This window comes from Carassius auratus, chromosome 19, assembly GCF_003368295.1.
Source record: "Carassius auratus strain Wakin chromosome 19, ASM336829v1, whole genome shotgun sequence".
NCBI classification, from domain to species: domain Eukaryota; kingdom Metazoa; phylum Chordata; class Actinopteri; order Cypriniformes; family Cyprinidae; genus Carassius; species Carassius auratus.
The window spans coordinates 8837041-8850291 of NC_039261.1; the positions used below are offsets into that span (position 1 = coordinate 8837041).

Sequence of the window (13251 nt, forward strand, 5' to 3'; positions counted from 1 at the left end):
AATGGGGTCACATCTGAGTGCTTGTAATAAATCCACAGGGTCATGAGGCACTGCCTAATGTCCTCTGTACAGTGCCCAAGTACCACTGAAGCTGCCTTCACGTTGCTAGGGAAATAATCACTTATTCAAATGTTTACATGAATGATATGTCTCATCCTGGATGAGAAAAACAGCATGTTTACAAGAATGCAGAAGTGAGAAAAATATGATACCGACTGATAAAATTGGGCAGTGAATAGAATGTGGGTTAAACTGGGTTAATGTCACTCATCAGACTGGATTCTAAAATGCAAAACAATGTCTGCAGGCTACTGTGTTTTGTATACTTACAGTTGATACATATGGGAAATGTGTTGCATAAATAAAAAAATACAACCCAGGATAAACTGATAGAGGCGATACTGATTACTCTATGCAGTAAATGACATTACAAAAGACTATGTTATGGTGCTCTCTGTGTGAATCTGTCAAATAACTGAAAAACAACAACAACATCAACACTAGGATCAAACTGAATAAAATCTAGCCTGATAAAATAACACACTATGGTTTAAAAGCTTGGGGTCAGTAAGATTTTTTTTTAAAGAAGTCTCTTATGCTCATCAGGGCTGCATTTATTTGACTAAAAATTAAGTAAAAACAATACTTTTGTTAAATATTAAGATTTTAAATAACTCTTAATAATAATACTATAATTTATTCCTGTAAAGGCGAAGCTGAATTTTCAGCATCATTCCTCCAGTCTTTAGTCACACGATCCTTCAGAAATCATTTCCAATATGCTGATTTGCTGGTCAACAAACAACTAATAGTATTAATACTGAAAACAGTTGTGCAGTTGAGATTTGTTGGAAAATGTTTTACATTTTGAGCTCTTTGATGAATAAAAGTTCCTAAGCACAGCATGTATTTGAAACAGAAATCAATGTAATGCATTCTTGCTGACTAAACACATTCATTTCTTTAAAAATCCTACTGTCCCCAAACTTTTGACTGGTAGTGTACTGTAGATAGGTCCGTTTTAAGTGCACATTTGTCATCTGCTCTACAACATTTGGATGGCGGTAAAACAGAGGTGCATTCACACAATCGGTGTGATCCAGACTGTAACCTCAAACCGTGAAAATAAAGTACAAATCTAAACAGCACTTCAAAAGGCAGCACTTGGGTCTAACTGAGAATCTAGCTCAGGGCGATGGAGAGGGCTGGAAGCAGGTAGCTGTGAAATAGAAGCAGCAGTGGGTCTTTTTTTCTTTTAGAGTACAAGTCTTGCATCTTTAGAGAAGAGTTTAAAATGGCAGACTCCTGAAAAATTGTTGAGTATCCCCTTGCTACCATTTTTCTTCCAAAGACCATTAGGAGGATTCAAGCTCGGAGAAGAACATACACATCAGATGTATTGATCTTGAATTCTGGCAGGTCGATGAAGGAGATCCAAACAGGAGGTTCGAAGTATACAGTGAAATATCCACAATGAGGGTCCGTGATATCTCATTACCCAGAATGGCTTTCTTCTCACAGTAAGGTTTGTGTTTGCCAGTGAATCCGACTGTAGTGGTTCTTGTGAGCAGCACTCAAACTCTTTGAGGTGAAGAGATCTCTCAGACCATCTCTCAGACCTGTGCTTTTTCAAAGCCGTCGTATTAAAACTTTCTACATTTTTTTTAACAAACTATGGCACGTTAGACATATTCATATATATATATATGCTTTCTGCATATGTGCAATGTCTCAATGTCTAAAGGTGCTTGTAATGCAGAGTTTTTAACCGATGAGTTATGAGCTGATATGCTCTGGTTCAATATATACATATTCTCCATTTGCAAATAAATAGATATTAATCGGACATAAAACACAGGAAACCAAAAAAAGCAGTGATCATTCTGCTAAAACGAGAAAAAAAAAACCCTGAATATTGTTCAGTAAAAGTAACAAAATCCATATTTAGAAATTTTGGTTTCAATTCATCCAATGGCAGCTCAATAGCAATAAGCCCCTTTTGCAATGAACTTTCAGTCCCATGAAATGCTGAACTCATCTGTACTTATAATGGTGAGATAGTAGTAAGGTGATTAGTGTTATTCAGTAGCGCCCTCTGCTGGTCCGGAGGAGTTGCTATTCTTCCGGCCCTGTTTCTGATTCTGCTCCAGATCCTTCTTGCGCTGTTTCTCCATTTTTTCTCTGTTTCTCCGAGCTTTTTCTATCAACACCTTCAGATCCTTCAGCTTTTTCTTAATCAGAGCCCGATCCTGAGAGGACTCTACACCCAGAGCCTGCCAAAAACATACACGGACACACTTACAGGATGTTCAGATGGGTCCTAAGAAACTATGCTAATCTCTACAGACAACTTACACACTGCAGGGAAAGCAGATGGGACATGAATTATTCTTGCAATTTTAGCATATGGCAGAGGAAGCCGTCATTTTAATGGAAAACATATAACCAGCTATTAAAAAAATGTTCTTGTATAAAATCCCACAGTTATTGAAAAAAATACAATAAAATAAATCAAACAAACAAATATATTGAAGTTAATCAATTTCTGTTGTAAATGTATATTAAATAAGTAAACTAGCGAATTTATTAGTTTAATATACAAAATAATATATGACTCTAAATGTGAAAAAATTAAGTTAATGATGTTGATATGCGGATCATTGAAAGTGTATGTTTTTGCCGTCATATATGTTCTTAATTTGACAGATTTTCACCATAAAGAAATAGACTAAATTATCCCAACAAATCTGTTCCTCACCTTGAGTGCTGTGCTGTCCAGCTTGAGCAGCTGCTCTCCATCCACATTCTTGGCAGTAAAAAGAGAGACATACTGTTCCAGGTTCAGACCCATGAGCCAGCACGACACCTGTTGACATGTCCATTCAGTCACGCTGCGGTTCTGCCACTGGTACGGCTTCGGAGGAGGACCGTCATCTAGAATCTGACACACACACAAACTTACAGCACATAGTCATCAGCAATAATTAATCATATATGTTGACTGGCTTCTATCCATTTAACATGCATTTCAAGAAATCAAAGTTAATATATTTAAAACAAAAACACACATTTTATCTGAGTAAAATTAAATAAAATGTTAAATTAAAAAGAAAAATGATTGTTGGATCACAGAACATTCTGGGATTCAAACCCATTAGAACAAAGTCTCACCTCATCTTCAATCATATCCACACTCTAATAAACGCAGCGTAAAAAGAGAAGAAAAACCCTTACTGAATCAGAAAAAGCTGATCTTTTCAGGCAGAACAAGTGATGCTTTCGAATAGATATACTTAACCACAAGTGTGGAACAACATAAGGGTTTAGTAAATTTGGGGTTTTTAAACAGAATTCAGGTTTTAAGTACAAACAATACCTCATCTGAGGAGAGCATTAGTGTCTGCGATCGGCTGGACATCTTAGCACCGGTCAGGAGGCCACTGACCTCTGTGGAGCTGGTGCTGCTGAGGCTGAGGTCATCAGTGACACCAGGATCCTGGAGGAGAAATACACCTGTGACACAACTCTCATCTGATTGACACATCTTCCCATGTATCATTTTGATTTGATTGAATTATTTCTCTCTATTACTTGAGAGGTAATCATTTATTCCTTGATTCTGATTGTTGAATTGACTATGACAGAGAATTATCAGTGTAATTACGGTTGACTGACAGTTAAGCCAATTAAGTCTTTTAAGATTAACGAGACAAAAGGAGACATGCACACCCCGACAAAATGCTTTGTGTACGCTGATACTGTCACTCATGTGATAATCGGGATAATTTGTCACAGAGTAAATTCATTTGCATTTTTAAATGAACGCATTTAGGGAAAGTCTTACAACATGATGCATTTGAATATGATTCTGGTCAGATGTTCTGAACACAAGGTCACAGTTTCAAGAATTAAATGGCATTATGTTCACCGGTCGTTTTTCTCTGTAAAATATTGCTGAAAAGATTTGAGTTCCTCAATATCAATTTTATTTTGAAGAGACACACTCTTGTCCCTGTAGAGACTGTCCACACATGTTTACCAGTCTGGTTGTCTCCAACACCTCAAAGTCTGTAAAAAAAAACTGAACTGAATATAAAAATACACTGAATCTGTTGGGCTGTTTACTGGCACAAAAGTGATTCATTCAAAGCTAACTGAACGCCTTGACTCAGCATGGGGAGCAGGCCACAGTTTTTGTCCTTCAAACTTAACACAAGATTTCATTGATCCCAGAAACACAGCCTGAGCAAGGTCACATTTTGTGACGTTCCTCTATTTTAAGAATATGAAAAAATTAAAGAGTGTGAGAGTCAGAATGCATGCAGCCGAGGGAAATTGCCCAATACTTTAGTAGCAGTAAAACAGTAGCGCGTCACTACTGTGTTTCTACAGCTAAAATCAGAGAAACGTCCGATTAGCCTTGGATCTGAGCAAACTTGATACAGTACCACATAATATGAATAGGAGAAGAAGCGTGGCCAGGAAAAAGATTTCTGTTCAATGGAAATGCAACACACCAGAGAGAGGTTACAGTATATCAGCAGCAGGCATTTAAGTTTTAATCAACTGATTGCAATTTCTGTTAAACTAGTTACAGTATTTAGATAAATACTGTATGTATATGTACGCCAGTTTGACTTTTCTCACCTTGCTCTTGCATATTTCAGGACTGTTCTCTGTTGAAGGTCCTGTGGAGCTAAAGATAGGGGACTGGTTATTCAAGCATACATAATGACTGAATGACTGGTACAAGAGCTGAGACAGATCATACTCACAGATGGGAGCTGCATTTATTTCACTGCTTTTTAGACTTAAGGTTCAGCCTTAATTTAGTTTTTTATTTTATTTTACTTGCATTGTTATAAGTCTATTGTAATTCACAGTTTGGATCCAGGGAGTGTGACGCTTTGGGATATGACCGGTCATCCGTTTATTCCAGGTGGAAATAAAACCTTCATTTAGCCTTGCATCTGCAATTCTCTTTAATCATCGATTAAGCAATTCTTTGAATCACTGAAGACTCATTCGAATGCAAAATGTGTGTGTTATGTCCTGCAGTCTGACACATCTGATATGTACAGCCCAGGACATATTAACTAGGTGTGTAAGATCAAAAAAAATAAAATGAGAAAAAAGTTTTGTACATTAAATCCAAGGACAAATCCAAGCTGAAAAGATTTTCTTTGACTCCCTCCAATCCCCCCCCCCCCCCCCCCCCCCTTTTAACTAGTGTGGAATCTCTTTAGCACTTTTATTCATCTTGCAATCCTGGAGACCTCAGTTTTAAGGCACAGCTGGGCACGTACTTTACAATTCATGAGACTTAGGTTACAACGCATTTATTCTGACATTGCATTGAAAAGATCCTGAAAAAATCCTGCTATTTCATTTGTAGGTAGGCTGATCATTAACACTTATATCAGATATGTGGTTCTTTATTTACCTTTTACCAGGAGATCCTTTTGGATCCTGCTCTTTCCCTTGACTCTTCCTCAGAGAAGATCTGAAAGTATTACCAGAAGCTTGTTACAGTTTGGGATGAGAGAATTCCCATCAGTAATATTCACAGTATCTTTTATTGAATCTACACTACCATTTTGGTGTCAATACATTTTTTAAATACTTTTGTTCAGCAAAGATGCATTAAATTGATCTAAATTATAATTAATATTATTAATAACATTTAGAATGTTACCAAATATTTCCATTTTTTAAATACATGCTGTTCTTTTACACTTTCTATCAATCAAAGTATCTTGAAACATCAGAATATTACAAACACATATTAAGCAGCACAACTGTTTTCAAGAATGACAAGATTTGCTTTTGGACCAAATCAGCATATTAGAATGATTTCTGAAAGATCGTGTGAAACTGAAAACTGTAGTAATGACTTCTGAATATTCAGCTTTCCCCCACAGGAAATGTATAAAAAATATATATTAAAAGAGAAAAATAGTTGGTAAGGATAAGCGATCTAACATTAAACAAATTTTTTTTAAAGCAGTTCACATCAACAGACAGCAGACAACAATTGTCCATTCATTCTGACAATTACATAAAGCTCTACTGTACTTTTATACATCATCATCATACATGAAAACAAAGAATTGGCACCATCTTACCCCAAGTCTAGAAGTTTTTTGCCAGATTTATCATCACGGCTTGCTGAAGAGCCTGTAGAAAAATCAGGCAGAGACAAATGGCAACATTTCCTGAATAGAGGCCATATCCATTACTTCAAGTGCTCCTCTTGTTATCTTATCTTTTCTTGAGGGACTTTTCCTCATTGTGTCTCTCAGGTTTTAAGCATCATTCATTAGGCCTGTAATTGAGCCCTAATCAGGTACAAATGGTTTGGTGCATCTACCTTCATTATCAGGTCCCTGAGGCTGCGGGTGCTTGAGCCTGGCCTCTGAGGCACAAGCCACCCTGGAGGATTGAGGCCCGGACCCCTACAGACAGCAACCGAAAGAAAGAGAGGTTGTTATACATCTAAAAAGAATGCTCTTAGCAACAATAAGTGGTTTCCTGTCTGTTTTTGCTGACCCAACAGTACTTCATTCTGTTTCTTTGCAGAGACGTACTGTGTTATGGATATTACAGACACTTACTGTACAACAGTTAGACACAGTGTGGTTAGGATTCTGAGAGAGGAAGCAATGTAAATAATGTTTTCTCAGGAAACCTAAAAAATATGCTAAATAGGTAAAAACAGGCCCTTAGGCAACAACAATTTGTAACTTGATCCTGCTGTACAAGAACAACAATATGTACAATAACACGTTCTAGCTTTTCTCCTGTTTTGTGATCCTATTCCACCCTAAGAACCAATGACGGAAAAGAAAACTTACTCTAGAGGAAAGAAAAAGTTACAACTGTGGCTATTCATACATCATAAATGCATTTAATGTCAATGGAGTATTTTGTAACCACAGAAAGCTGACATATTCCACACATACTCATGAATTAAGCATGAGATTAGAATCGCCTTTCATTCTTTATCAGAGCATCTGGCTTAAATGTCCTGAGTCTGATGAGAAGTGTTTGGTGCGTGTGGAAGTGAGTCTTACCCTCTCGTTTCTCTCAGGGTGAGTTCCACTGGTTCCTGTCAGCTCGTCCAGTTCTTGCACACAAAACAGATCTGTACAATTACATAAGATAATATACACGGACTGTGAAACAGCAACATATTTATTATATACAGCGGTGACCAAGATGATTAGAACACTAGTATTTTCAGCAGCTAAACAAATGTTTTTAAGTCAGCTATTTCTATCTTTTGCTGTAGCTGCAACAGCCAGTGCCTCATCATCATCCAGTCCGTCTGGAATGACAAGAAGAAACTGAGACAGACTAAAGGACGCTTCAAGAAACCAAGGCTACAGTACTGTTAAAAGTTTTAGGCACTTATGTAAAAAAGCTGTAAAACGAGGATGCTGTCAAAAATGCTGTAATAGATTTTTTTTTTTTTTTTTATCTTTAAAATTCTATTAACTAAATTAAATCTACATTTAGTGTGACCATGTGTTTAAAGCAGCTTTTGCCCTAGGTGCACAGTTTTCCAGGTATCTTTGCAGGTCGGTCTCTGGATTTATTCTGTCTCAGTTTCTTCATGTCATTCCAGACGGACTGGATGATGATGAGATCAGATCTCTGTGTGAGGCACTGGCTATTGTCAGACAAAAATTTATGTTTGGAAATGTAAACTGATATTTCCTACCGACACACTACAGCAAAAGATAAAAATAACTGACTTAAAGCCATTTTTAGCTGCTGAAAATGTTCTACTAATTTTGGCCACCTCTGTGTGTGTGTGTGTGTGTGTGTGTGTGTGTGTGTGTGTGTGTATATATATATATATATATATATATATGAATAAATATATTTCTTGAGCACCAAATCGGTGAATGTGACACGGAATAAATTACTATTTAAATGTAGGTAATACTGTACACATATGTATGTGTGTGTGTGTTTGAATAAGAGACTTACAAAACATTAACAAATTTAGCTGACCCTAAACCATGCTCTACACTAAACACACATTGTAAACACACAGTGCAGTGTAGGAAAAGTATATTATTTTTTCTAATAATTCATAATGTCTTTAGCAAACCTGGAGCCCAAAGAATGAAAAACATAACAGATTTAACATAAGAAAATTAGCCTTCTGGCCCAGTCAGAGCTCTGACCTCAACCCGACTAAGACCTCAAGAGAGCGCTGCACACCAGACATCCTAAGAACTGTGCTCATACTGAAAGAGAAATGTGGCAGAATTCCTCCCGACCATAGTGCGGGCTTGATCTGCAATCATGGGAATCGTTTGGTGGAGGTTTAGGGTGGGACAACCACCACTTTTTCCAACATTCCTTTTTCATCCGTTACTGTGAATATTTACATACATATATGAAATCATTCCATTGTTTGTGTCTAAGCACTTTTATGACCAAATTCACATACTTTACACCAGGGGTGGGCAAACTTTTTGACTCAAAGGCCACATCAAGTTTTCCACATTAAGTGAGGGGTCGTATAATATGTTTATGACTCAATTCATCACCAATCCTAATGTGCGCACTTTACTTGACCTTGATTTGCTTTAAGTCTCCTTGGAAATCGCGAGAGAAAAAAAAAACATTATATCCGTTTTTTTTTAAATGTGTGTGGAAAACAGAAGAAAAAAGCATATCTTTGCAAGATAAAAAATATTTGATTTTGTATTTGCTGTGTGGCTTGAACACAGCATCCGTCAGAACTAGACTGAGCGCCTATCTTTAGCGAAGCAATGCAGAAAGCCTCTGAAATGTGCCGCAGCGTGGCTGGTGTAAACAAGCATTGACTGGAGTGGCGGGACGGTGTCCAGTTAATCAGGGGTTATATACAGGATACAGCTCCAACTAGAAATAAACAATGAAATTAATTTTCTACCTATTAGATTGTGTTTTATGAATGTCTACACCTACCCCTTAGAATAATGATTTTTTTTAAATTATTGTTGTCCAGTGTGACAAAAATTGTGCTGTATTGATGTGCGCATAACCAGTAACACCATTCGTATCCCTTCTAGCCTTAACCGCTATATACCGGACTACAGGCTATTGCATTTGACCATCTATTGGATTTTACTGATACTACATCAAATTAGCTATTTTGGACCAACTGCATCATGGGGTGGATGAAAACGACCGTAGTTTTCCCACCTCTGCAGATTTGTATCATTTTTTTAATTCCTTGCGGGCCGCCACAGGAGTGATAGCAGGCCATAGTTTGGACACCCCTGCTTTACACATTTTCCTGCAACTATAGTTCTCATGCTCATGGATAGGAGAAAGTATTTTAGCACGTTAAAAATTGCTATAAATGCAAAAAATGACAGTAATCCACTATGAAATATCAGGTACTTTGGCTGATGAAAACATATAATCCTACAACAGACTTCTGGCTAGTTTGTTTATATGATACTATGCCCTGTAGTCGATATATGCTATTTATGGATATTTGAAATGAAATGGTTCTTGTTGGAAACAGGGCTGAGAGGTTTCCTGCAGAAGAGGCTTTCGGTGAACTGAGGCCGTCCCTGCGGCAGTACTTCCTCATAATCTGCCTCATTCAGTCACAATGCATCCAATCAGTTTTCCAGCGCTGTCCACTCTTATCACAGTGATCATAGCAGATTCAGAATAGGCAGATATGAAGGGCCAGTGCACCCATTACTATTGAGTGTGTGAGGTGTGAAGCATCAAGCGCTTGAGAAGAATGATGCTGCTTTAATTCCATTAACAAACCTCAGTTGTATGCAGCTGCAAAATCAGAGTTCAAAGCGAGTGAGGGTGTAGGGGAGTTTATTACAGAGAGATACTGTTACATAACAAGCAGAAAGTGCTCGCCTTATTTAACTTGACACAAGTGAGGCTATGAGGAACAAAAATATTTTTTGAATATGTCGCACTGTTGTGTCCCAGGGCACTGTTTGTTCAGCTGTCAGTGTATTGAACATAAAGTATAAATGATTTTTACGTTAATTATTTTGATTATCTTATTATTTTTATTCAAATGATTATCATTATGATTATTATTATTACTACTACTATTGCTACTATTTAAAAATATAAAAGATAATAATAATAATGATTATAATAATGATAATAAAAATTACTTTTTTATTAGCTCATCAACATGCATATACAATACTTTTAAATATGAAAATATATATATATTTAATTTTGTATTAAATATTTAATGTTAACAACTCCTATTCAGTTCCCTTTTTAATGGCTTGTTCTGTTTATTTGTATGAGGATTTCATTATTTAAAGCAATATTTATCATATCATCTGTGGCTTTAATAAAAAGTCATGGAATATTGGGTGTGTTTTATACATTGGTTTTGACATATTTCCCCTTTGTAGAAGCTGAAACCCATGTTTTTTCTTCATATCTTTCTGATAAACATAGCTTTAATTGAGACTGATAAGCAAATTTTTCCTGTGTATTAATTGTTTCCTGTCACATAATGATGATGCCCATCTGGTTCCTGCATAGTGCTTCACCTACCACTAAATCACTATTAATAGTTTGGGTGCAAAACACAACCTGCTGTATAAAGTGTGTCCGGGTACGTGAGTCAGCGTGTTTTTATATGAGGTCTGGTTTGAGGATTCCTTGTCAAATAGAAGACGGATGATCATTTTGGTAATTAATAAGCCAGTGGGGGAGAGTGTTGAGATGTTTGTGACTCACCTCCTCCAGCAACACTTCTCCTCTGACACTGTAAGGCTGTCAGTCTCTCAGTCAGCTGGGCTCGGCTCTCAGCGCTGTTGTTGTTGTTGTTTACCTGGATGCCATTTTGCTTCATCAGCTGCATCAGCTCTGACTCCAATGTAGCAATCTAAACAAGACCACACGTGCTATAGTTTTTATACAACACACATATGGATTATACAGTACACGTAGATGTCTCTTATGGTCACCAAGTACAGTAAAACAGTAATATTGTTAAATATTCTTTTCTATTTTCACATATATTTTATGTCATTTATTCCTGTGATGGCAGATCTTTACTCAAGTCTTCAGTTTCACAATATGCAGATTTGCTGCTCAAGAAATATTTCGTGAAATATTTATTGTTGAAAACAAGTTCAGTTGCATAATATTTTTGTAGAAACTGATACTGTTTTGTGATTCTTGGATTAGAGAACAGCATTTATTTGAAATAGAATGCTTTTGTATAATTATAATATTATATTATAAAGATTTACTTTCATGTTTGATCTTAATGTGTCCTTGCAGCACACCATTTATTGACACACTCACTTACTGACCTTCAGGAGATCTCAACTGGATGTTACCTAATTAATATTCAAACTGACAAGGTCTGTAATGTTTTAATATCGTTCCTAAGCTTTGTCTCATCCAAATTTCCAACAAAACATTTCAGAATCTTGCTCAGTTGCTATATACAGTACCTTTTCCACGCAGGCTCAAAAACTGACTTGGATGATTTCACAGTACAAGACAGTTGCCATGAAATGCAGTGAAATGCACTGACGCGTGTGTGTGTGTGTGTGTGTGCAGATAATTACCCTAACTTGAAGACTCTGGATTTCAGCCAAATGAGCTTTTTCCGCCTCCTCCAGCCTCTTCTTCTCTGTATCCTCCCTCTGAGCAAACTCCATCTCTCTGAAAGCAAGCAAAGACGGAGATTTGGCGAAAGGACAAGATTGTTTGTGTTCATATATGGGCTTGCATGGACCTATTAGTCTGTTTCGAAGGGCTTTGAGAGCAGAGTACCTCATTATCAACCAAATAACAAAAAACAAATCCATCAAACTACTATCAACTATGAGATTTCTTGTACAATGGATTGCCATGACTGCTTACTCAGGCTCGTCAGCATAGATAGACAGCGACTCTGCAGTTAACTATGGCTATTATGCCTGAAGGGAAACCAAAATTAAAGACAGCCAGGCTCCAGAGGAGAGGAGCTGTGATAGAAATGACCACAGAGATCAGCTTACACACACTTTTAGGCTTAAGGAATGCGCGCTGAGATTCCCACAACCTTCAGCCATCAAGAAGACTAAACTCACATTTCACAGTTACATAATCACAACGTATCTTTTCATTTTATAACCTAAGCTGAATTTAAGTACAAAATCTACCTCGTTGAAAATGCTAGTCACTCATATATGTGATTTGGATCTTCTAGCTTCACCATGCTAATCGACCAGCTACGACAGCATATACCTGGTCCAGCATGATAGCTGTTTTACAGCAGAACAGACATTGTACGTAAATAGTACACCAGGGCTCTGTGCCAAAACCTAGAGAGCTTCCCACGTACAGAATCACAAACACATTCTTGACAAAGGCTGTTACAAAAGGTAGATAGTATAATTATGCAGATTATTAAGACTTCTTTTTGTTTAAATCCAGCATGGCATGTATGATTTGTGGAGAAGCTAATCCCATAATGCACTGCAACATGCTCAAAATCCATCCTAGATTGTGGACAAAATGACATGTTAATTATAAATACAATTAAGTAAAAAAAATATATAAAAATACTTAAATTTAATTTAAGAAAAAATACCATTGTGCATACAACTTGTTTGTTCTACAGAAACAGAGTATTCTGCAGTTAGCTTAGCGACATGCTAATGTCAAGCTCCGCTAAAATCGATTTATTTCTATTTTACAATATCATTTAGTATTTCTTTTTAGAAAAGATTTTCCACCAAAATATTAAGCAGCAAAACTGCTAACTTTTAACACAGATGATACAAATAAATAATTCTTGAGCTTCAAATCAGCATATTAAAATGATTCTGAAGGACTGTGTGTATTTATTCGCATCACAGAAATAAATATATTATAATAAATATAATAAAACAGAAAAAAGCTATTTTAAATTGTAATAATATTTTAAAATATTACTATTTTAACTTAATTAAATAAATGCAGCCTTGCTGAATATAAAACATCTAACTGAAGCCAAAGAGTAGTGTATATACAGTACCTGTATATAAGTGTTTCCAATGTGGGTTGCCTGTGAGGTTCTATGATGGTTAAGATGCTACCTAACATATCAGTTCCCTATATAGGGAGCAGACAGCAAGACAACTAACAAAGTTTCAGAACACCACTACTTCAAAAACTCAGAAGCTCTTTTACTGCCATTTATGGTAATGAGCTCATTTGTGGTCTTTTGTGAAGAACAGCAGCCATATAATCAAGATCCATCTCTTC

The 13251-nt window shown here is 36.6% G+C and overlaps 1 protein-coding gene across 5 annotated transcripts in view; it reads right to left on the minus strand.

Moving 5' to 3' along the window:
- Positions 1–782: 782 nt before the first annotated feature.
- The window catches only part of LOC113119365 (neurabin-1-like), a 50246-nt gene continuing 37777 nt past the window's right edge, over positions 783–13251 (minus strand). The window contains exons 10-21 of one of the 5 annotated variants that reach the window (XM_026288786.1): positions 11586–11682; positions 10744–10891; positions 7074–7144; positions 6371–6455; positions 6126–6177; positions 5444–5503; positions 4648–4696; positions 4449–4493; positions 3377–3496; positions 3172–3195; positions 2759–2941; positions 783–2273 (exon numbers count right to left, since the gene is read on the minus strand). In XM_026288786.1, coding sequence (XP_026144571.1) covers positions 2079–2273; positions 2759–2941; positions 3172–3195; positions 3377–3496; positions 4449–4493; positions 4648–4696; positions 5444–5503; positions 6126–6177; positions 6371–6455; positions 7074–7144; positions 10744–10891; positions 11586–11682 — 1129 coding nt within the window. In that variant the 3' untranslated portion in view covers positions 783–2078. The remainder of the gene's footprint in view (positions 2274–2758; positions 2942–3171; positions 3196–3376; positions 3497–4448; positions 4494–4647; positions 4697–5443; positions 5504–6125; positions 6178–6370; positions 6456–7073; positions 7145–10743; positions 10892–11585; positions 11683–13251) is intronic. The other 4 variants (XM_026288787.1, XM_026288789.1, XM_026288788.1 and 1 more) reach the window with 4 other exon arrangements.